This window comes from Brachypodium distachyon, chromosome 2 (assembly GCF_000005505.3).
Source record: "Brachypodium distachyon strain Bd21 chromosome 2, Brachypodium_distachyon_v3.0, whole genome shotgun sequence".
Lineage (NCBI taxonomy): Eukaryota > Viridiplantae > Streptophyta > Magnoliopsida > Poales > Poaceae > Brachypodium > Brachypodium distachyon.
In genome coordinates, this window is record NC_016132.3 from 9,689,129 (window position 1) to 9,715,170 (window position 26,042).

General features: G+C 45.2%; 2 protein-coding genes across 2 annotated transcripts; both read left to right on the top strand.

Moving 5' to 3' along the window:
- The first annotated feature begins 16,319 nt into the window (after nucleotides 1-16,319).
- LOC100824062 (WAT1-related protein At1g09380) lies at nucleotides 16,320-20,077 on the top strand. The gene is made up of 6 exons (XM_010232514.3): nucleotides 16,320-16,628; nucleotides 17,479-17,541; nucleotides 18,459-18,828; nucleotides 18,931-19,092; nucleotides 19,203-19,354; nucleotides 19,425-20,077. The coding sequence occupies exons 1-6, from the start codon at nucleotides 16,453-16,455 to the stop codon at nucleotides 19,690-19,692; spliced, it is 1,191 nt and encodes a 396-aa protein (XP_010230816.1). The 5' UTR covers nucleotides 16,320-16,452; the 3' UTR covers nucleotides 19,693-20,077.
- A 3,964-nt stretch (nucleotides 20,078-24,041) lies between these two features.
- Nucleotides 24,042-25,194, top strand: LOC100824371 (transcription factor MYB2). The gene has a single exon (XM_003565646.3). The coding sequence runs from the start codon at nucleotides 24,147-24,149 to the stop codon at nucleotides 25,032-25,034; it is 888 nt and encodes a 295-aa protein (XP_003565694.2). The 5' UTR covers nucleotides 24,042-24,146; the 3' UTR covers nucleotides 25,035-25,194.
- Nucleotides 25,195-26,042: the final 848 nt, after the last annotated feature.

Consider the following 26,042-nt stretch of genomic DNA (forward strand, 5'->3'; position numbering starts at 1 on the left):
GGGACAACAATTAAGCAAACATAAACCCCTCGACCTGTAATGAACTTTGAGGATAGCTTCAACCATAAATATGCAGTAAAAATAACACAAACAACATGCACTACTGACACAAGGATTTAACGTGAAAAACCCTCCTCAACGTGAGGAGTAAAAACAATGCCTGTGGACCGATAGGTCCACGCAACTTTCACTATGAGCAAATGGGTACAAGAGTCTCTCTAAAACATTTAGAGATGTACAACACACTCTTGCCAACCGGTAATCACAACAACAACCATGAGAGGTAGAACCATAACAAAGCAGAGTTGACACAACTTGTTCCCTTCAGTATTCTGTCAACTGTTCTTAAACCGCCGATCCAAACAGCACCAAATTTGGCAGACCATTAGACCCACGAGTCCTCAATAAGCCCTCCAAATTTCAGCTCAATCGGATACTGTTTGCCTACCCAAACTGTTCGTCTACCAAAACTACTCTGTTCTGAAACTGCAGTCACTAAGATGACAAAACCACTCTCAAATCTGATGCTCCTCTGACCCAACACTCAAACCAGCCATCAGATCGAAGTACTCAAAATAAGGAACAAGCTACCATCGGCTTGAAGACAGCCGGTCTGGGTCACCGATCTGGACAGAAATCAGCTCTGGGCTTCTTCTTCCTCTCTTCTCATAGGTTGTGTTTTTGTGTTGCTCTTTTTTGCTCTCACAATGGCAGCCACACTCTCTGAACTGAGGTTCTAGTGGTTAGGGTTTTCTTCTTCTCCTTATATACAATAAGGAGAGCAATCTCAACCATTGGAGGGGCTAAGACCAACGGTTCACGTGAGCTGGGTTTTTGGTCTTCATTGGGCTGCAGCTCACCACCTCCATGTGGAGGGATCAGCCCAACATCACTTTAGTAGTTTAGTGACATTATTCGTCGCCCTTATTTAACTACTATTCGTACTATCTCTGTTCTAAATTACAGGACTTTTTTTTTGCCAAACAGTTGCATATCTCTTTCTTTTTCTCCGCGAAAAAAAACAAATTTCTTCTTGAAAATCCTTCTGCGTCTATACATATTGGGTCGAATAAAGTTAAAGATGCGGTCATTTCTAATCTTCGAGATACTCTAAAAAATGAGAGTACCATTCTCCACATGGAAAGGAACATGTAGGAGCATGTTCCTTTCGAGATACTCAATCGGATACCGTTTACCATTCTCCATGGCTTGATAACAACAAAGTATCATGAATGGATTGCTCAGAAGTAAAAATAGGGCGCATGCCAAGGCAAAGGGGAGTTGAACAAGAGGTTATCCAAATTAAAAATGTTTGCTGCGCAACGCGGGACACCAGTTTGTAACAAATTAACCACACGTCTTGTTGAGGTAAAGAAGCTTCAAAGTTGGCATATACGTGCATCACACCGACCAAGAAGGCAATACTAATTTCGCATCATGCTATATCCGGGCGCATCACTTGATGTCGATCAGCAGCTAGCGAGGCGCGGTGCCCATGAGGCCATGACGCCCTCGTGGGCATCATCCATCTGCGTTGTTCGTCTCCTCATCACCATTTGCCGCTGTTTCTTCAACGGCATCCATGTCCCTCCCTTTGCCCCAGATCACCGTGTATAGCCCCACGACAATGAGCACGGCGCCGACAACACTGCAGGCAACCATTAATGTTTCTATTTCAGAACTTTTTGAAGTTTTCTATTTTGGAATCTCTCTATTTTTGTTTTGCTCCATACTTCCGGGGAGTTTTCATTTTGTTTTTACTCTTAATCATAGCTCAAAATTCTTGTTACGTATGTCTAAAAAGTGTTTAGTTACATGTAATGAAAAGTCACTTCACATGAGATGAAGGAAGTAATTTGGTGGTCGTTAAATTGTTGGTACATGATCTCATCTAATAAAGTTCAACTTCTACATCCTATGTACTAAAGTTCAACTTCTACATCCCGGAAAAAGGTCAAATTTATTATGGTGCTCACATGTTCATGCGATTTAATAAAGAAATACATGAAATTTGTGGATTATCCTTGTCTCCTTCAATCCAGATGCAGGGGCGGACCTACCAATATGGCGAGGTACGGCCGCCGCCGCACCTAAGATACGGTACAGAAGTCTAATATACGCATAGTATACGCTGTCTACATGGCTATTGGGCCTGAGAATTGAGGTGGGCTGCACGGGGGACTGGGCTGGGCAGGCCTGAATCGGGCCTATATGTCTCTCGATCGTGAAAACTTACTGATCGATCTCAGATCGATCTATCTGCCGCTTCTCTGTTCCCGTCCCGAAGTTCTCAATTCCTTCTTCAGTTATTCCTCCCAGCGGCTGGCAGGCACACCACGGCTTCTCCTTCGAAATCGTCCCTTCGAAATTTGATCTTCTTCTACCTTGACCACGCCATCAACGGAGGAGACGCTGCCGCGCCGCCGTGCAGCAGGGCAGTTAGAGCTCGATTGCCAAGATGCCACCTAAGAAAAAAAATCACGATACGCTGTCGTCACGAGAGGTATATTCGACAACCAAAATTGCAACTGACAACCAAAATCACGATAGTTGTATTGCATCGCCGCCCCTTAAATTTTTTTCTTTTTTTTTGAAAAGGTGGGCAACCCTTGGCCTCCTTAAAAAATTTTCCTAGGTCCGCCACTGTCCAGATGTGTCCTTTCTTCTTCCAAAATCGCTCTACAGGCATCTTATTCCTCGTAAGTTCCTCCCTTAGAAAATTCAACTGTGACGAAAAGGCACACTCGTGTGGGTGAGTCTCCTTGATGGTGTCCTCGGCGTATGCATGCATTTGCCTTATGATCGTATTGATTGTCTCAAATTTGCCTAAAATCTATTTCTAAAAATCGTCTAGATACATGCAATATTTTGACAATCAATATGGATCGAAGGGAGTATCATATTTTTTCTTCCGGTACTCTTAAGGCATTTCTAACAAGATACCAGCTAGTTACGGTACTAACTTTTCTCTCACCCTTTTTCAATGTGATTCATTTCTTCCTATTCATTTCATTTTTTTTATGGACTCACATGTCATCTTCTTTGCTGTTTTGGTATCCATATAGTACCTGTTACTTTTTCAAATGATCATTACTTAGTTATGGCATTACTCTTTCCTTCATATTGGCCACTGATTTGTTGGTACCCGTATAGTATCCTTTGTTGAGAATGCCCTTAGTTAAACTACCTATGATATCATCAGCATGTGTCCATGTGTGGAAAGTCAGTTCGCCTTGTTGTTGATCAACACAAGTCACCTAACCTAACGAGCTAGCTACTATACAAGCCTACAACGGCAAAGGACCGAACTTTTTGTCACTTCGCATTCATATTGCGCATCTGCTCTCTTTCAGGCCTTGTGCCATCTTGCCACTGCAACCTGCAGACGCCGAGAGAGTTCGTTGCAAACCAAGTTCATCTGATTGCACGCCCAATCTTTTGGTTGACGTTGATGTCACTGTCTCGATGATGCAGGAAAATATGCCCCCGCAAGTTAACTGGTCGATCGCCTCCCAGTCCCAGAGCCCGTCCGACAGAGTGTCCGGTTGGTGCGCAAACACGCCGCCGCGTCAGCCTAATCTCCTCCCTGCAGCCTGCTGATCAAATGTGGACGGCAATTCGGGCATTAACTCGTGGCCATCTTTTCGTACCAAACCATGCGGTGCCTTAAAACATCCGCATATATATACAACTCAATTCGAATGGAATGGTGCTTCAATCTTAGCGTTGCGCAGCGTATGCGGAGAACCGAAAACGTGTCTGAAATTATAGAGGAAAGGGACGGGAGTAGAGATACGTGTGGCGCGGGTTTCGACTCATTAATTGTCGGGTCAACGATGCTTTGCGGCAAAACACCCATGCCAAAGGAGTATATGTGTGAATAAACGCTGGTTGTCTGTTGCTCCCTTGTGCTGTCCAGATAGATTGCGCTTGTATCTCTGCCGCGAGCGACAACAATGTACAGGGTGGGATGATTTGGATCGAACCGAATCGCCGGTGTGCGGCGTGCGGCACACGCATTTTTGTTGGACGCGCGGACGTGCGGGGGAGAGGGTGGTTGAGTGCTGGAACTGGCAAACTCGTCGCCGGAGCCTGAGATATTTGATGTACACGGTCCAGCGGTTTTATTTATGGGGAACGCATTTTCTTAATTCTTCTTTCCTTCAGCGATGTTTCTGTGAGCACCAAAACAGAGCCTATGCTATGGCTATGGATCTGACCAAATCTGGAAATCCTCTGCAAACTGCGAAGTAACGTATAGCCGTCAGCACGTTTAGTTGCACGAGAAAGAAAACGATTTGGCCTGGCTTGTTGGCTATAAACCGGTTTATTCGCTTACATGGTACAGAATTTGAATCAGAGACAGAGGAATAGCAGTATCAAAGCAAAGAAAACGACATGGTAATTAGTCACGAGGTATAGAATCGTGTCTACGCCATCCGTGTATATCATCACAAATATCATGTACTCCCTCCGTCCGGAAATAAGTGACATTAATTCGTATAAAAATCTATGCTAATGCACGTCACTTATTTTGTAACCGAAGGAGTACCTGGTTTGGTACACTTTTTTTTTTTTGTAAGAGGAGCTTTAGTGTCTCCGGGTCTCTACAACAATTGTGCACAATTGCACGTACCAGCCAAGCAGTTAAAAATACTACATCGCCAACCAGCGTTACAAAAGCAGAAAAATAGGTTAGAATATGCTAAAAAAGATCTCAATTGGCCTATCATGTGTAAGCGGCTGTCATTCATGTCACTATATACATTTTCTGGCAACCAACTTGGTTCGCCGAACAACCAGTATTGACTATCAAGAGTTTTTCTCCGCCACAAACGCAACCAGCTGATACACACGAACGTAACTTGCAAATGATTGGAGCTTATTTTGTCAAATTCAATTATCACTTCCGCATAGCTAAACTGACCAATAGAAAGCACTAGCCCCCAAATATAAGATTTGAGAAGAATATAACATCTTCCTATCTATGAGACCACATTTGAATCTAACTCTCAAGGTGGGCCTAAATAGTTATTATTTACTCCCTCCCATCCATAACGAGTGTCTACGTACTAACTTTGTACTAAATTTCCGATACTAATTATGGATCGAGGCAGTACTTTTTGTCCGTTTCTAAATATGTGTACACTTGAGGTTGTCTTAAGTCAAACTCTGTCAACTTTGACCGGCTTCGCTGTCGCACCAGTGGCACTCGGGGTACCACCGCTGCGCGACGCGTGGGCCCTCTTTCGGGTTCCTGGGAAGGTCTCATCCCGGGGATCGTCTATGAGCTCCCCGGCAAGCTACCAGTCCGAAAGGGGCTAGCGGGGCTTCGGGGGTTCTCGGGCGCGTTGGGCCCAGGTGGTTCCCGGGGTCAACTTGCTGGGACTGGGGGTTCCCGGGCGCGTGCCCCCGCCTCGGGTCGTGGGGCCCAGTGGATAGTGCCACGCGGGCGCGGGACGCGCGGTCCCACCAAGGCAAGGAGTAAGGCGCGCGGCTCAGTAAACGAGCCGACCGACGGGTAGTTACCCGTCCGATGCAAGGAACAATGGTTGTCTAATCCTACCCTAGGGTCTTAGGCTCCTAGCAGCGGAGGTGGCACCCATGCACGCCACCAGCTCACCCGGGGGAGTTGCATGCCTCCCCGTTGGACCCTTGTAGCTCATGCACCGTGGCATCCCCTTGTATATAAAAGGAGGATCCATGCCAACGGTCAAGGGGTTGGTCAGTAGGTCAGTTAGTCAGCAAGACAGTTGCTCAGTTCCTCAAGTCCCCTTCGCTGGCTCGTTAGATCTAGGATCAGTTGGTTCTAGTAGACGGCCATCAGAGAGCAGTGAGGAGTGCTAAGCCACTGAGAGAAAGCCCGGGAGCTTGCCCGGCAACCTGTAAGCATTTGATCCATAATCAATATCAGCTCAGACAGGCAGGACGTAGGGTTTTATACCTCCGGGTGGCCCGAACCTGGGTAAAAAACGTGCGTGCACCTGTTCCCGGACTAGCGCACACCCTTAGCACGTTGTCTCACCGGCCCCGTAGGGCCTCATCGGCCGTGCCGGCGATCACCGGGTCTCCGCCCCAAACGCCCCTACCGAACCTAAAAGGGGGATGTGGCCGCACGCCCCCGGTGTCGGAGCACCGAGCAACGACATTCGCATGAAAAAAACATTAACATATGCAACATCAAACTATCATTAGGACTATTATTAAGTACATTTTCTGTTGGAATTTTGGGTTAGTCCCAAGGCCCAATCTGAAATTAGATCCGTTGCGGACGGGTTTCGTGGATCGAGTTTGAGTTCGAGCCATGCCGGGTCGTGCTTATCTTTTTGGCCGTCGGAATTTGTTGCGGATGCGTAACAAATCCCGATAATTGCGGAATCGGTTTTGGTTTTCTAAACCGAACCGAAGTCCGCCTGCGTGCCTATATAATAAGACGACCGCAGCCTCCGGAAAAAAAACACAACACAACCCTAGCCATCACGCCTACGATCCAATCTCGCTGTTCACCGCCAACTGCTACTCCATCTCATTGACTGCGTGCACAGATCGCCGGGAGAGCAGGCCTCCAGAACCCCGACCTTCGAGATCCTGCCTGGGAGACGGTCGATAAGGTTTTTGGGGAGCATTCTCACGCGACTGCTCGCTTCTTCACGTTCCTGTTTCGTCGGCATCTTCCTCACCAATGGCCAACGACCTCGGAGATCCCGCGGCTCAGGCTGCCGCTCTATGTCAGCAGCAGCAGGCTGCCCAACTCCAAGCCCAGGCAACTGCTGCTGCACAGGTGCAAGCGCAGGCACTAGCCGCTGCTCAGGAGGTAGTCAAGGCTGGTGCTGCTGCCGGTGTGAACATCGACGCCACCGGACTCGTCACCGACCTCAACAAACAAACACAAGAAAAGAGTACAGAACCGTACGTAATCTGCTCTTTTTTGTTGATTTTGATTAGTAGTTCTATTATTCATGCCGTGAAATTAGATGAGTTTTATTGCTGTGCGTTGCTATTTAATTTGTCTAGTTTGCATGATATAATATGCTACATGTTTTACACACTGTTTTTCTGGATTAAATATTCATCGAAATTACCTAATTACTCAGCATTCCAAAAACCTTATACGTGTAGGCAATTTTCGATGTCTCAATTTGCTGTCGCATTGAAACCACCTGTGTTTACTGGACTGCACTTTAAGAGGTGGTAGTATAAATTTCATATGTAGCTCGTGGCTATGGGCGCATGGTGGGCGGTACAACATGGGAAGACTCAAACAATTGCTTCTCAGCAGTTGTATGTTGAGGCTTGTGTTGTAGTCGTCGGTGCGATCTGTAGTGTGCTGGAAGATAAGCTCGTTGATGCTTATCTGCACTATCAGGATGCCAAAGAGTTGTGGGATGCGCTCGATGCTAAGTTTGGCGCATCTGACGCTGGCAGTGAGTTGTACGTTATGGAGCAGTTTTTTGACTATAAGATGGTTGCAAACCGATCTGTAGTGGAATAAGCTCATGAGTTACTGACTATGGCTAAGGAACTTGAGCAATTCAAGTGTCCACTACCCGACAAGTTTGTCGTCGGGGGCATCATCGCCAAGCTTGCTCCCTCGTGAAGGAACTTTGCTACTTCACTAAAACACAAGAGAGAAGAAATCTCTGTGGAGAACCTGATTGGTACTCTTGATGTTGAGGAGAAGGCGAGAGCAAAAGATGCTGGCCCCAAAGGCAACACACAAGAGGGTATATCCATTGTCAACATAGTTCAAAGGAACAACCACAACAACAGTAACAACAAGGGAAAGGGAAAAGCATTCAACAATGCTGGTCCAAAGAACACTACCACTTTCAAGAAGAAGAAGAAAGGAGGCAACAAGGACAAGGATCCTTACTTTGTGTGCGGAGGACTTGGCCATTGGGCGAGTAACTGCAAGGAGCGCAAAGGAGGACAGATCCGACAAAAGTTTGCTAATTAATTTGACCATTGGCAACAATGAAGATGCAGGCAGGTATGGTAATTTAATTACTGTATTTTCTGTATGTCAGTCCACCGATTGGTGGGTCGATACAGGTGCAACTATTCATGTGTGTGTTGATATTTCCTTGTTTTCTTCATATCAGGCCATCAGCTCCTCAGTGATGATGGGGAACGGCACCCATGCTTCTGTTCATGGTGTTGGCACGGTGGATCTGAAGTTTACTTCGGGAAAGATCGTACAGCTGAGAAACGTGCATCATGTGCCCTCCATTCAGAAGAATCTTGTTAGTGGATCCCTCCTCTGCAAGGACGGATTTAAGTTAGTGTTTGAGTCCAATAAAGTTATTGTGTCTAAGTATGAACAATTTATTGGTAAAGGTTATGAGTGCGGAGGCTTGTTCCGCTTATCCCTTTCGGATTTTTGTAATAAGGTCATGAACAGCGTCAATTCTATTAATAATGAGTCTAATGTTTGGCATTCACGACTTTGTCACATTAATTTTGGTTGCATGACGCGATTAGCAAATCTGAGTTTAATACATAATATCATTGTGGCTAAAGGTTCGAAGTGTCAAGCTTGTGTGCAAGCGAAGCAGCCTCGCAAGCCTCACAAGGCTGCTCAGGAGAGAAACCTAGCACCGTTAGAGCTCATACATTCTGATCTTTGTGAGATGAACGGTGTATTAACCAAAGGTGGAAAACGTTACTTTATGACTTTCATTGATGATGCGACTAGATTCTGTTATGTGTATTTATTAAAATCAAAGGATGAAGCATTGCATTATTTTAAGATCTATAAAGCTGAAGTCGAGAATCAACTTGAGAAGAAAATTAAACGTTTGCGGTCTGACCACGGTGGAGAATATTTCTCCAGTGAGTTTAATTCATTTTGTGAGGAACATGGCATAGTCCATGAGAGGACGCCTCCTTATTCGCCCTAGTCAAACGGGGTTGCTGAGAGGAAAAACCGCACACTGACTGACTTGGTCGATGCCATGTTAGACACTGCTGGTTTATCCAAGGCATGGTGGGGGGAGGCGCTATTGACTTCGTGTCATGTACTAAATCGTGTTCCCCCAAAAGATAAAGAAGTCACCCCATACGAGCTATGGGAAAAGAAGAGACTCACACTTTCTTACTTACGGACTTGGTGTTGTTTGGCGAAAGTCAATGTACCAATCACCAAGAAACGTAAGCTTGGACCAAAAACCGTTGATTGTGTCTTTCTTGGCTACGCACTTCGGAGTGTTGGCTATAGATTCTTGGTTATAAATTCTGGAGTACCTGACATGAGCGTCGATACAATTATGGAGTCCAGTGATGCTACATTCTTTGAGGACATATTTCCCATGAGAGATATACATAGCACATCTAGAGAGGATCATGATGTACTTGCTGAACCCGTCAGTTCAGAGGAACATCAGGATCATGGTGTAGCTCCTGAAACCGCCATCCCAGTGGAAAATCTTGAACAAACACGTGATGAGATTCCTGAGGAGTATGACAATGAAGCCCCTATTAGGGGCAAGCGACAAAGGATTGCTAAATCCTTTGGTGATGATTTCATTGTGTACCTTGTGAATGACACCCCTAAAACCATTAATGAGGCATTTGCATCTCCGAATGCAGACTATTGGAAGGGAAGCCATTCGTAGTGAGATGGATTCTATCATGGCTATTGATACTTGGGAGGTCATTGACCGTCCGTATAGGTGCAAACCTGTAGGATGCAAGTGGATATTCAAGAAAAAGCTTAGGCCTGATGGTACTATTGAGAAGTACAAGGCGCAGCTTGTGGCCAAGGGTTTTACCCCGAAAGAAGGTGAAGATTTCTTTGATACTTACTCACCTGTAGCTCGATTGACCACAATCAGAGTATTACTATCACTAGCTGCCTCATATGGTCTGATCGTCCATCAAATGGACATTAAGACAGCTTTCCTTAACGGAGAGTTGGACGAGGAAATTTACATGAACCAGCCAGATGGATTTGTAATAAAGGGTCATGAAGGCAAAGTGTGGAAGTTATTAAAGTCTCTATATGGCTTGAAACAAGCTCCTAAGCAATGGCATGAGAAGTTTGACAAAACTTTAACATCTGCCAGCTTTGTTGTAAACGAAGCTGACAAATGTGTATACTACCGTCATGGTGGGGGTGAGGGAGTTATACTTTATTTGTATGTCGATGACATACTAATATTTGGGACTAACCTCAAAGTTATTGAAGAGGTTAAGACTTTCTTGTCGAAGTGCTTTGACATGAAAGACCTTGGTGTAGCTGATGTTATTCTGAACATCAAGCTCGTGGGAGGCGACAATGATGAGATCACTTTGTTGCAATCTCACTATGTGGAGAAGATTTTGAGTCGTTTCGACTATGCTGATTGTAAACCTTCTCCAACTCCTTGTGATACAAGCGTTCCGCTTCGAAAGAATCACAGAATTGGAAGAGACCAAGTGAGATATTCTCAGATTATTGGTTCACTCATGTATTTGGCTAGCGCAATTAGACCTGACATCTCTTTTGCTGTGAGCAAACTGAGTCGGTTCAATAAGAATTCGGGAGATGATCATTGGAGTGCACTCGAGAGGGTCATGCGCTATCTAAAGGGCACAATGAGCTATGGTATACACTATACTGGGTACCCCAAGGTACTTGAGGGTTATAGTGATTCAAACTGGATATCTGATGTTGATGAGCTAAAGACCACGAGTGGATATGTGTTCACACTCGGAGGGGGTGTTGTTTCATGGAAGTCTTGCAAGCAAACGATCTTAACCAGATCAACAATGGAAGCAGAACTTTCAGCATTAGATACATCCACGGTTGAAGCCGACTGGCTTCTTGAGCTCTTGATGGACTTGCCGATTGTTGAAAAACCAATACCAACGATTCTTATGAACTGTGACAATCAAACTGTGATAGTCAAAGTGAACAGTTCTAAAGATAACATGAAGTCATCAAGACACATCAGGAGACGTCTGAAATCTGTCAGAGCAATGAGAAATTCCGGAATAATAGCATGGGGATATATCCCAACGGCTAAAAATCTGGCAGATCCCTTTACAAAGGGTCTATCAAGGAATGTGATAGAATCTGTATCAAGGGAGATGGGGTTACGACCCACGTGAGTTACCATGGCGGTAAACCAACCTATGTGATCGGAGATCCCGTGAATTAGGACCTGGGAAACAAGTCATTGGATAACTGAAGAGAGTGTACATTCTTTATCCCACTCCGTTGACGATGCATTACTCTCGTGTAATGTATGGTAGATTGTTTAACTTAATGTGTTCTAACGCGTTGCATTAATTTGCAAGGGAAATACTGTCCTACAGAGTAGTCTCTAAACAACACACCTATATGAGCCTGACTGTTGGTTGCAGTCTATGAGATTTGGGTGGTCTCTAGTAAGCTCATGAAAAGGCCTGGAGAATGACTTATATGCTCCACACCGCGGGGTAGCATTCGGCAGCCCAGTACCAGACAACAATTTAGTGAAGCTCTAACACAGAAAAATGACAATTCAAGGTTTGTCCATTGTTCAGTTGTGCGTGAGTGAAGCTATTTGTTTAGATGGATGTTCAACCTTAACCGGTCTCCACTGAAACGCTGGTATATCAAAAACAGAGTTTTGGATCAACGGCAATTTTATGTGCTTATAAGATATTGTGGGGGATTGTTGGAATTTTGGGTTAGGCCCAAGGCCCAATCTGAAATTAATTCCTGGAAAATCTCAAAAGCCCATTCATGCAGTGGGATGAGGAAGTGGGAATAGTTCCACCTTGCTAGTTTAGGGGTAGTTGGACCAATATATAAGGTATGTTGGTTCTCACCTCTTGAGCAAGTGAGCAAGGGAAATGCCCACGCGCGCTCCTCCTCCGCCGCTCGCCTCGTCACGACGTGCATGCGCGCGCCGGGTTTCGTGGATCGAGTTCGAATTCGAGCCGTGCCAGGTCGTGCTTATCTTTTTGGCAGTCGGAATCCGTTGCGGACGCGTAACAAATCCCAATAATTGCGGAATCGGTTTTGGTTTCCTAAACCGAACCGAAGTCCGCATGCGTGCCTATATAATACGACGACCGCGGTCTCCGGAAAAAAAACACAACACAACCCTAGCCGTCACGCCTACGATCCAATCTCGCTGTTCGCCGCCAACTGCTACTCCATCCCGTCGACTGCGTGCACAGATCGGCGGGAGAGCAGGCCTCCAGAACCCCGACCTTCGAGATCCTGTCCGGGAAACGGTCGATAAGGTTTTTGGGGAGCGTTCTCACGCGACTGCTCGCTTCTTCACATTCCTGTTTCGTCAGCATCTTCCTCACCAATGGCCGACGACCTCGGAGATCCCGCGGCTCAGGCTGCCGCTCTATGTCAGCAGCAGTAGGCTGCACAACTCCAAGCACAGCAGCAGGTTGCCCAACTCCAAACCCAGGCAACTGCTGCTGCACAGGCGCAAGCGCAGGCACTGGCCGCTGCTCAGGAGATAGTCAAGGCTGCTGCTGCTGCCGGTGTGAACATCGACGCCATCGGACTCGTCACCGACCTCAACAAACAAACACAAGAAAAGAGTACAGCACCGTACGTAATCTGCTCTTTCTTGTTGATTTTGATTAGCAGTTCTATTATTCATGCCGTGAAATTAGATGAGTTTTATTGCTGTGCGTTGCTATTTAATTTGTCTAGTTTGCATGATATAATATGGTACATGTTTTACACACCGTTTTTCTGGATTAAATATTCATCGAAATTACCTAATTACTCATCATTTTCATACTGCATTTGTTTGGTGTTACACATTTTGGTATTTTTGTCTAAGAGATCGGTCAAAGTTGACGAAGTTTGACTTAGAACAACCTCAAATGTATAGATATTTAGAAATAGATTGGGAATACTTAGCACTTGGTTGGTATATTTGTTCATGTGTTCTGATAGCCAAGACATGATTCCTGAACACTCTTCTTTGAGAGACTATACCAAAAGAACATAGCCAAACAAAAAATAGACCATGTAAAAATGGGCTCATCATGCAAACAAAAATATCACAATCAATCCACTGCAAATTGCAAACACTAGGAGATAGCCATAAATAGTTCTCTTAAAATATAAATGAACCCCCCAAAAAGGAACATATAGGATTATAAACTGTAGGCGGTACTGCTTATTTTAGGAAAGGAACTATTTGGCCAAATACTAGTGAAAAAACTGAAGTTTATGTTCTTAATCAATTTCTTAAAATACTCCCTGCTTTCGTAAACATATTGTGTTTTACACATTGCATGGTCTTCGGTATGTATCTTTTACTATTATTTTTGTGCGCATCTGTTGGTAGTAAAATATGTAATTTTATATTATAAAAATTCATGATAGATGCAATGATATATTCTCATCTTACAGTTAAACAAGTTTGACTGCATAACTTTTGAAGAAGTCGTGTACTCACTACTATCCGTTTTATAAGGCGGATGGTTTTCCTTTTTTTTACCCTTTTTCTCTGGTTTATAAGGCGGATGGCTACTTTCTCATCCCCTCGTCCCACTAATCTCGCATGCATGGCGTTTTAGGGCATGTACAATGGTTGATAAGACTGTCCTATCTTAGGCATTCCACGTCAATTAGAAAAGACAACAAAACATGTTGTACAATGGGTTATCTCTTAGTGTTCTATCTTAGATTAATGTTTAGATGAATAAAATTAACTAAATAAATGCTAAGAAAAGATGAAATCTAGTACAATGGTAAATTTGGCTTATCTTTGCCTTATCATTCTTGTGAAGAGATCATCTCTTAATTAAGAGAAGGCTTGTGCATTTTCTTCATTTCTCTCTCTTCCACATCAGATTTTATCCTATGTGGCATCGCTAAGAGAAGGCTGACGTCATCCCATTGTACATGCCCTTATATGCCGATGGGCATTAATCCATAATTGGGTTATTGACACGAGGAGAAGAGGAAACGCGGGCGTGATGTACTGTACGCATGCAGAGCTAGTAGAGTGCACATTTGATCCTAGTTGTTGAAAAATTTCATACACCGGATCAGTTTACCCAAAAATTCAGGCTGATGGAAAAGGAGGGCAATTCACTTATACATCAATACTCCCCTCATGTCTGGCTCCCTCAAGATTAAACATGGACCGGGAGTGTGTCGTAATTTATTTGCACCGACCGGGTCTTGAACTCAATACTTCTTGGATCTAATACCATGAGATGTTTAATGCACCGAATCAGTTCACCCAAAAGCTTAATCTGGTGGAGAAAGGAGGGAAATTCATTTATACTTCAACAGAATGCACCTCCAGCGCCCTGCTCCCATTTACTAATTATCTTCAAACCTCTGCCTCTTGGTATCCATAAAGAAATCCATTTGCGTCTTATAAAATGGAAAGGTGTGAGTACTTACGAAAGGAGGTAGGAGTAGTATAAAACTAAGTTTATATAAGCAAGAAGTAAGTGTTTGATTATTGATTTGTACTAATAAGAAGGAAACGATAATAACAAAAGCTAGCTTCAATCGGAAAGCCACACCAAAGTGATCAACTTGTTGCGTGTTTCCAGTTGGACTATGATCAGAACCATTTAATGTGAGATCAACTACAAGGTAACCCATTTACATGCAAAATAGGAGTAGATATTTAATTGATTACTTCTCTATATACTACCAGAAAAGCTTATTTAACAAGTTGGCGTGGTAATATATATGTTCAACTTTACGTCATTAATTCTGGTTTGGATCGGTTATATATTGGTGAAGAAAATAAATTTCAGATGGATCAAGAAACTTATTTGTTTGGATCAAAGAATTTTTCACGTTAGTATGAGAAATAATGGTACGAAATGCTAAACAAGTAATCTTCTATATCTAACTAGGAGAACCTCACTACTTGATTTCTCTCAACATGCAAGCATGCCACATCATCATGTCATTAATATGTTCACACCAATTTAGCGGGGAACTCATTTTTTTTTGCACATGCATGCTATATTTGTATCAAGTTATCCTCACTAAACGAAAAATCTATCATACAATTTCATATATATTTTCAATTTTAAATACTCTTTCGTTGCTACTCAATTTCACTCACATTCACATGTGCTAATTAAAAATTTCCGCAACAACGTGCAGGGCACCATCTAATATATGGAGTAACTAATACCGTCTCCATAGTCCATACACAATCTAAGCATTCTTTTTGTGTATAGACACACGCGCACATTTCTAAAGCAGTACGCATCTATAAATTCAGAAATTGTTGGAGCGGTGTACGTTAAGGTTGAGCTAGCTAGCTGTTCTCTTCTCCCATTTTGGCGGCGGCAAAAGAGGTTCATGATGCTTCGGTTTCTCCTTTGGGTTCAAGTTTAAAGCTTAGAGCCGACCGAGATGGAATCTGGCTGGCTAGCTGTCCTCTTGTTCTGACTTGGCAGCTAGCTAGCTAGCTGCCTAGATTGGCATGCAGTTTTGCCCAAAGCCATCTCGGGAAACAGCTAGAAATACATGCTAGAGCTAGCGTTACCTAGCTAGCTAGGCCGGGTAAGTGCGTTACTTCTATGCGATCGAGTGGTTTCGGTTACAATGAATCTTACCGCGTCTGTGTACCCGATTCTGATTTGCAAGCAGGCAGGCGGAAAACACGTACGGCTGATGATCATGCACCAACTTAACAGCATGCACTTGTGTGAGAACCCTTTTTGAAACGGTTTCGGTTCGTCTGGCCATGCAAACGGTAGCCGATTGGCCGGCCAGGGGATGACAAATTAAAGAGAGCCACGCACGGAGGCTAGCTCTGACGCAGCATACGCGCACATATGTATGGACGCGGACAGGGGTCGGAGAGCCGAACAAGGAACCGCCTAGGAAATCATCATCATCGTCTTCTATTTTTCTTGCAAGTCTATGATACATCCTACATACAGAGAAAACAGTACAGCAAACGATAATTAATGTGCATATATCCGGATATCGTCTCTCTTCATCTTCCGGCCGAACATGGTCGACGTCATGAAAATAGTTACACCGCGCCCGTTCTCATGATGAGTACGTGTGCAACATTTTTTACAGCAACATGAACTGCGCATTCGTGTGCTTTTGACGCTTCCAAGCTGTCCGCAAGCTTGGGACTTGGGAGCGCGTTTGCCTTCATTTGCCCTGATCCGTGCCTTGTAGTACCGCTCAAGCTTTTTTGCTTGTGGAATACCCTGCAGCTAGCTAGCCAGCTAGCTTTCTGTTATTTCCATGTTTCACTGCAGCAAGTCATCACCCAGCATCGCTGGCTCAGCCTTTCTCCCTCCATCTATCTCTCTCCCCCGCCACCTATATATACACACAAACATTCCATTCCATTCCATCCTGCACCCACACACTTCGCTAGTCCCTCTCGTCGTCTCACCGCCCCCAAACCCCTCTCTGGCGTACGTACCTATCTCGATTTTCCTCTCTTCTCTCAAGAAAATTCTTTCAATTTACAGAAAGATAGAGAGAAAGGGTTTGCAGCTATGGGGAGGGAGTGCCTTCCTACGATTGCCATGGTGTTGGTGCAGCTAGGCTTCGCAGGGATGAACGTGCTGTCCAAGCTGGCGTTGGACACCGGCATGAGCCCCTACGTGCTCATTTCCTACCGGAATCTCATCGCCGGCGTCTTCCTCGCTCCCCTCGCCTACTACTTCGAAAGGTGTGTGCATGCTTGCCTTGGCGCCAAGCTTCTCAAGTACTATCTAATATAATTCATTCAGTTTCAGGAGATGATCCATCTACAGCAACGAATCGTTGTGCGCATATCTATCAAATCACTCCCTATTTTGAAAATCCACAATTAAGCTAGATTACTTTTTTTATTACGATCGAGGTGATTAATAACTCCAGCTCCTCTAATTAAACTCCCTTTAATTAGTCGAAGTAAACAAGATGATTAACTTCTGAAATTTTTATGGGCAAATTTCAGTTTACAAGAAATAACATATATTTTGCCCAGTCTCTGCCAATGCACCGGAGGGTGCTCGGCAGCGGGTTTCCTTACACGTAATATAACCTTACTTCTCACACCCTCGTTCTTTCCCCCTTTTCATGTTCGGTACGCACAGACTTTTGTATTTCCGTTGTTATTTCACAACGGAAAGGGAACCCGGGTTGAAAAATAATGCCGGCCACGTCATCCCATCAATGATTTTTTTCTACATGTGACCAATATATTAGTTCTGTTTTTCATGGATCGTTCGATGTGGTATTGTGGAATGACTTTCTCCTTTTTTATACACAGCAATTTTCATATCTTACAAAAAAAAAAGGTCCACAATCAGTTGTCCATGAATGTTGGACACCTTAACGCGACACCGTGGAATTTACGCCGCGCCCCAAGAGAGCACAAGAGGGATAGTTTTACTACCATGCATATTGCTTTCATGTGTGCACCGATCGTGCTTTGCATATATAGTACTATTTTGGAATATGAATTAGGATTTGAATCAAAATGTACAATTCTAGCGGTTTTAATCAATTGAACTTGCATGGATTGGATGCTGCAGGAGGAGTGAGATGGTGATCACCAAGAAAGTACTATTGCAGATATTCTTTTCCTCCATTTTCGGGTAAGTACGCACAAGATAATCATCATTTCAACAACTATTTCTTCATTCATTAATCGATCTGGACATGGCGGCAATAACTTGCAGCAATATAATGCATGGTCATCTGCTCAAACGAACAAAAGACAAACTCATAGGCAAATCCACATCGGTCCAATGAAAATGTTACGCACGGAAACGTACTTGTTTTGCTCTAGTCCTTTTCTGGGTTGTTATGACGGGAGCCCAATTACAAGGAACCCCTTTCTCTTTTCCCCTCCAGTCTAGCTCCTGTATTTGTGCACTACACAGGTTCCTTATTCTTCTAGGGACAAGGGACATGCCTTAGTTCTCTGTTTGCCGTTGCCAACTCTAAAAAAAGTGTACTAGCTAGTTTCAGTGGCAACGCACACTGAATGGTGCAAAGTGTGCAGCTAGTTCCAATTAGCAGGTTAACAAATCGCTTTTGGGATGAAGAAGAACTTCAGCAATCATATTCCCTCCCTTTATTTATCTGTCTAATAAACGCTTTGTGTTTGGCGTGCCTCTGTAGCTAGCATCAGTTAAACGACTCATCACTAGTATAACATTGGCATGTTTATAGAGTGGTTTGGGATGTCACCAAACTCTGGCTCACTTCTTCTCGGCCAGGCAGAGCTTTGTCGGGCTCACCCGCAAATTGACTAGCAGCCAGCCACCAAGACGCGATCCTTGGACGAAATCTTACCGATATTTCAGAATCTACTAAAGGCAGCCAAAAGAAATAGTAGTCCGCAGAACGGGAATTTTAGCGTGCAACATTTCGCAATCTTAAGCTGCAAGCCCGGCATATGTAACGCCGGCCAGAATTTAACGTGATGCAGTTCCAGATCGGTGAACTTTGCATGTGTGACGTGCTGACTGACGTTAATTGTGCGTGTGTGGTAATTCGAGATCTGCAGGGCGACGCTGAACCAGGTCCTCTACTTCGTGGGGCTCAAGACCACCACGGCGACCGTGGCGTGCGCGCTGAGCAACACACTCCCGGCGCTGACATTCGTCATGGCCGCCGTGCTCAAGATGGAGACGGTGCGGCTCAGGACCTACTCCGGGTTCGCCAAGGTGTTCGGCACGGCCGTGTGCGTCGGGGGATCCATGGTCATGCCCTTCTACCACGGGCCCCTGCTCAAGGTGTGGGCATCCCCCTTGCACTGGCGCTACGCCGAGCACGCCACGAACACCGCGGCGCCCACCACCGGCAGCGCCGCCGTGGTCGGCGACGTGCTCATCATCCTTAGCTGCGCCGCCTGGGCCATCTGGTTCATCATCCAGGTAAGCTTTCTGGTTGTACTAAATCAGCGACAAGTAATTTCGGCCGGAGGAAGGGAGTATATAAGATCAATGATGACAATGTTCGAATTTGTTTTTCTGTAGAGAAAGATGTCGACGGAGGGATACTCGGCGCCATACACGAGCACGACGATCATGTCGCTGATGGCCGGGGTGCAGTGCGCGGGCATCAGCGCGGCCTTGGACCGGAACCTCGCGGTGTGGAAGCTCGGGCTCGACATCAGGCTATACTCCGTGCTCTACATCGTAAGCTCATCCGTCCATCCAAGTAGCGGGCCTAGCGGCTGAATTAACAACGACGACAGAAGCGTGGTTTGATCGATCTGAATTAACGCGCGCGGTGCTGGACATTGCAGGGGATCGTGGGGTCGGGGATCGCGTTCGCGGTGATGTCGTGGTGCATCCAGTCGCGCGGCCCGCTGTTCGTGTCCATGTTCAGCCCGCTGATGCTCGTCGTCGTCGCCATCGTCGGCTGGGCCATCCTCGAGGAGAAGATACACCTCGGAACGTACGTCGTTGTACTTTATTAATTCTTCAGTTGCTGGATTTTGGTCGTTTAACACACTGTGTCACTGCAGGGCTATCGGGTCTGTGCTCATCGTAGCCGGGCTGTACTTGGTGCTGTGGGGAAAGGGGAGGGAGATGGACAGAGAGAGAGCGGACCGCCACGCCGACGATGACGGCGCAAGCAGCAGCGGCGGCGTAGCGGAGACGACCATGATCGTCATGGAACTGAACGAGAAGGTCGATGGGAGGAACGGCGACGCCGCCATCTTGCCGGTGTTCTGCACGACACCTCCCAACAAGCACGAAAGCGACACCACCCCCCGGAACGGCACCAATTAACTGATCGATCGACACAGAGACGCATGGATGACGTACCCGTACATACGTGTCATGGTCAGTTGCACACTTGCAGGTGCGGTTGAGAGATACACCTTTCGTACAACAAGAAGGCGCCCAACGCAACAGAAAAAAGGTGTTCCGAACAAAGGCGCTTTGAGGGAATTAAATGAGCGATGGCCGGATGGGAAACAAGAAATGGTAGAATTGGTAGGGTGATTTTCCTAGTTTGGTAGACAAAATTAATGGAGGGTGCGACAGTGAACTGTCCAAGGCTGATCCTATGTCACTTTTGTTCTCTCTCTCTCGCTCTCGTTTGAAATGAAATGGACTAAATATTTAGTACGCGCGTGGAATGAAATGTAAATACTACTCTGATTTGTGATGTGATCTCTTTTTTCTTGCGTGTTTTCACCTACGAGCAACGATTAAGATCTCGTCAGTAGATTACGTTCGTCTGTCTCAATTCACAAAGAATCTTCTTGGGCCTACCTTTAGTTACAGACTTGTAGAGTTCTAGGTCATCGTCGTCGACCGCACAATGTAATTTACTATAGTTATTAGTTCGTTCATTAACCGTGTGCTTTTGGATTCGTCTAACACTGGCCGGATACTGATTATCACGCGTTAAAAAAGGCAGGGCTGTGAGACTTCACTTCTAAATAAAGAACCACAAACAAATAGGAGTACTCCACAATCTAGCTTACCCTCTTGACGCAACCACTTAAGTCTTGCAAACTTATACCTCAAAAGGAAAAGAGAAAGACAGTACAAGTCTTTCATTCAAATCTTATCAATTTACTACGTACGTAGCCAAGATAAAACGATTTTTTTTGCCAAGAAGGCGGCTACTCCCTCCATCCGGATTTGTAAGGCCTGCACGGAATTCTATGCTGGACTTTGACTAAACATTACATTGATAATACGAGGTTATGCTGACACAGAAAATATATGGTTTGATTCGTATTGAAAATTCTATCTAATGATATAACTTTTATATACATATATTAAATATTATTTGTATAATTGTTGGTCAAAGTTTGGCACAAAATTCAATGAAGGCCTTATAAATTCGGACGAAAAGAGTATTGCTGAAGTAAAGACCTATTGGGGCGGCCATGACCGTTTGGGAAAAAAGAACGCTTTCTAGCACTAAACTCAAAGCAACAAATAATAACTCAGTTTTTTTTATTGGTCTTTAATTTTGGTTTATTTTAAGATTTCATAAAGCAAATTTCAAAGGATTCTTTAATGTTTCGCTCCGGCTTTAAAAACACAAAATTTAAGAAATATTTTTTTCCTTATTAAAGTTTCAATCATTAAGTTTCCAAAAACCCACCAAGGTAGTGTTTGATTCCAGAGCAAGGTGAAACGGAATGGAATGGTTATAGTCATTGCAAGGTGGAGCAACCTAAGAAGGGACCTCAAATGGGAGGAGGTAAGGGTGTATAAGGATCTGTTGCCTTTGGGATTAGAGAGTTTTTACGGTACCCCGGTACTCCATTGGAAAAGGTTGGAGTACCGATCAAATCTAACCCTTTATTTAGGAGGGTAATTTAGACATTTATAACTTTTTATTAACAAAAAGGTACTTATCCTTAATCTAATTTTAACTTCCACGCCCACCCCATCAATTCAGCCGCATCCCGGTTTTCCTCTCGTGTTGCCGATGAATCCTCGCCCATCAAATCGCCGCCAGCTTCTCCGGATCACCCAAATGCGCCGGCATCTCCTCCTTTCAGAGACAACGACAAATAGTGCTGCAGCATCATTTATGAACTCTCTGTGCGAGTTCACAAAGGGAGATGAGAGTATGTGGAGATTTTTTAATCACACATGAACAGATAATAAATTGAAATTGAAGTATGTTCAATCTGTAGGTTATGGAGCGCTTGGATGTACGTAGTCGAGGAATGAACTGATCAGATCAGCAGATACAAGATTAACGTATGAATTAGTCCGATCTGAAGGTGGAGCGCTTTATTCATGAGGCAGAGCAGTTCATCGTCGCAAGTCGTAGGTTGTCTCCTGTACGCAACTCCGGCGCCCGTCACCGCCGTTTGAGACAGCTTAGCCTAGTTGCCCTCTCCGGCATGGCATGTCCACACGAGTCACAGCCTACCGCCAAATCGAATATCTTGAAATCAAGTTTTTTCCATGGCAGAGATCAGAAGAAATCAGCGAGCCTACGGATAGTTCTAAGAGATTGGTCTTGTAGATTACAATATTACCCTACCCTTCCAATCAGAGTACTTCCTAATTTTCACGGCGGTACTCCTTAACACGTGCCCTGGAATACCTGCTAATTTCACCCGTTAGATTAGATGAAATAAACAGTCCAGAGTTATTTAGGGGTACTGTAAAAGAACTCTGAGATTATTGTGGATACTCATAATCTCGTTTGCTCCATCTGTTTTTGGCTTTTTTTAGGGCAAAAGACTGTAGGCATGCCTACGGACATATATTAAACCAAAATAAATTGTACATGAAAAAGGAAAGTTGGCAAAATGCCAGGAAAAGAAAAAGGTCTATCCAAAGGCATTAAGCCAAGCCGCGAAGACGGAGTAGTTTTTTTCTTTTGGCTCTATGAAAAACAAGATTCAGCTCCTCTTTGAAGATTTGTGTGCATCCTAGGAGTCTTATGATTGAAGATGTAGTCATTTCTAGATTTCCAAATGCTCCATGCAACCAGGGTGGTAATTTCCATGAAGAACGGCACATTGAGTTCTCGCTTCAATGAGGCAACATTACTATGAACATTCCGGTGCGGCACAAAGTGAGGGCAAATATTATTTCAACAAGTGCGTGCAAAAGGGCAGTGGAAAAAGAGATGATCTCTGGTCTCTAATATGTGCCTATCACAGAGGATGTATTCATATGAAGGAAGATGGAAGCTTTTTTTTTCTGTAGCATAGCTCGTGTATTGAGGCGATCAATGAGGAGAAGCCACATGAAAATCTTGTGCTTGAGCTGACAACATGATGACCAGATCCGTGCAAAGTCAGGTGGTATCTCAAGGTGTAGAACTTATGCCTTGTAAGCCTTTGAGGAAATGAAGCCATCTTTTTTCCAAATATAAGACCATGTGTCTGTCTCATTTGTGAGCTGAAAGCTGTTGTTCATGTCTAATAGCTGGATGTATTGCACATGTGCATTCTCAGAGTGGCAATTGAAACAATGTTTCAGTTTCTTCAGTTTGAAAGAGCTTCTTAACAGTGATGTTCTGGTCAATGGCAAATAAGTACAGGTGGGGCCACTGATGGGCCATAGGGATCTCATTCTAGTTATCCTTCCAAAAAATGATAAGTGCACCGTTCTCAGTAGCGCAGACAGTGAGCGGATTGAAAATATCAATGAGTTTTGAATATCGTTCCACCATAAAGAAGCAGTTGCAATTTTGTGATTTTCGCAGACGAAAGGAACCCATGGGCAAACATTTTCTTTGGTTTTTATGTGCATAAGCATAGTTCGGCAGCCGCAAACTAAACCTTACACTTCTGGCGGTGACCAAAAATAGAATTCTTTCCTCGGTAAAATAAACGTTTTTGGACTCTCGTTGCCACACATGCGTCGATCCAGAGTTATCCATGTCCTGCTCGGTGACACATAAGTGCGCACAATTTAATTCCTTACCGTGGTGCAAAATAATATGCCCGCTTGATGCACAACAAAGGAATCGATTCCATGCCATTATAAAGTATGCAATTTGTTAGCAGCATCCTCCTTGACCTTCTCACCCCGGATGAAGAGACGACTGAACCCACAGATCGCAAACTGCGTTTATCAGCACAAAATTAGAGCTTGTCTGGGAGAAAGAGCAAAGGGAATTACGTTCGGCCCCTTTGGATTGGAATGAAATTGAACTAACACGTCTGTCTATCCATCCCAGGGGATTGGGTGTAGTCCGTAGCTGCTCTGATGATTCCAACCGAACACATGAATTAGGTTCCCGTACAACAACAAGACATATGAATTAGGCTCAGCACACATCAGAAGTTCCTCTGTTCCAGACAGGGCCTTTAAAAATGTAATCGAGTTTCGAAGCCAAAAAAGAGAAGAGAAGAAAGGTGACTGCATCAGGTCAACGTTCAAACCTCAGTAGTCACGCAGTCCTGCCCAACTGGGATTTAATTAAGTTGGCTAAGAGACTGATCCAATCCAACAACACGCGCGCGCACATCCCCTTTGTCTTTTAAATTAGCATTAGCGTTCCATTCCCTTTTGCGGCTGGACTAGCGCTACTGCGGCAATGTACAACACAGGTCTCATATTCTTCCTTTGACCAGCCCACACGTCTTCCTCCACTATATAAACTTCACCTCCCCTCCGATTGTCACATTCACAGTCCCACATCAACAACTGACCAACAAACAACATAGTCGACTCAAGCTAGCTCACTCCAGTCCAAACTCCAGAGTCTAGAATTCTCTGGATCATTCGAATTAATCCCTTGGTGCATGTCGACCGGAATGGACGCGATGTGGACGGCGGCGGGCAGCGAGGACTCAGCGGCGGCGGAGCTCCGCCGAGGGCCGTGGACGGTGGAGGAGGACGTGCTCCTGGCGGGCTACATCAAGGCGCACGGCGAAGGGCGGTGGAACGAGCTGGCCCGCTTGGCGGGGCTTCGGCGCACGGGCAAGAGCTGCCGGCTCCGGTGGCTCAACTACCTCCGCCCGGGCGTCCGGCGCGGCGACTTCAGCCCGCAGGAGCAGCTGCTCATCCTGGAGCTCCACTTCCGCTGGGGCAACCGCTGGTCCAGGATCGCGCAGGAGCTTCCGGGGCGGACGGACAACGAGGTCAAGAACTACTGGCGGACCAGGGTGCAGAAGCACGCCAAGCAGCTCCGGTGCGACGTCGACAGCCGGCAGTTCCAGGACGTCATGAGGCACCTCTGGATGCCCCGCCTCGCCGAGAGGATCCACGCCGCCGCCCGCGCGTCCGCGACAACATCATCGGCGTCGTCCACGACGAGCTCTGAACACGCGGCCGCGACTCTGCATCCCATGTACCGGCCAAATAACTCGCTGCTCGGCCCGATGAGCGACATGCCGTCGCCTGACACGACGACAACTTGGAGCACGGCAACGGCAAGGCCATCTTCTGGGGCGCTGTTCCCGTCCAACCAGGTGAGCATGGCCGCCGCCGCCCCTGGCTGCTCGGCGGATTGGTCAGCTGGCAGCGCGAGCGCGAGGAGTGATGACATGTTCGACGGGAGCTGGTCGGAGCTCCTCGCTCGTGCATGCGACGACGGAGCGGATTCTCTCGTGTTCCCGGACTTTGGATTAGGAGAATCCAGAGACAACTCATGGAGCTTGGACGACATCTGGTCGCAGCACCAGTACTGATTTAGTACTGTGTAGTGCGTCGTATGACAAATTGACAATTCTTATTAATTAGCGACTAAATTTATTTGTAGTGTTATCTGATTGGTTATTAGCCAAGACGACGCTTAACAAACTACTACATATGTTGTGTTTTGAATTCTAACATGCACGATTTCCTCTCTAGCTACACCGCTAATGCGCTATTCTCCCGCTTTCATATTTATAAATCTATCGTTTTGAACATTGATAGCTCAAAATTTTCAGTTTTCGACTATCAACATAACCTCCTTCAAAATTAAGTGACAAAAATAGCCTCGTGATAAAAACTCCGCAAAAGCCACGTCCACCCTTCCACCATCTCAACGAGCGATGGCCTCCTCGCGCCAATTCGGATGGCGGAAGGTGTTTTGGATCACTGGAATTGCGGAAAGTGGCTTCTCATTGGCCGGAATACACAGTTTTTCCTAGTGCCAAATACTCTAGGTGAAAGCTGACAAACCTTAGGTAAAGACTTTACCTAGAGACTGCTCTAGGGAAAAAAAACCTAGGTATAGTATGGTGGGTAAAGTGTGGGACAGAACTCTAGGAAAAGAATCCTAGGGCTAGGTGGCAAAGAACGCTTGCCGCGGTGACAACACATGAGTTCTACTTGGCCAAAGTGTTCCGCCATCTCAATTGGCACAAAACTGGCTCCTTCCGCCATCTAGTTGGCCTGAAGCGACAGAAGGGTGCACATGACGATTGTGGAGCTTACCATCAGGCTATTTGCTTAATTACTCCCTCCGTGCCATAAAGGTTGGCACGGATTTAAACTAGCTCTAGTTCAAAACCGTGCCAATCTTTATGGAATGGAGGGAGTAGTTCAAAAATTCGGTTTGCTTTGTCAATTGCACCGAGGAATGGGTTGTTTTAGAAAAAAAAATCCAATGGGCCATGCATTGTACGAGAGAGACTTCGCTGCAACAACAAGCAGACGGACGGCAAAAACCATCTTCAAAACGGAGTAGAAACCTCAGCAACCAACCAAAA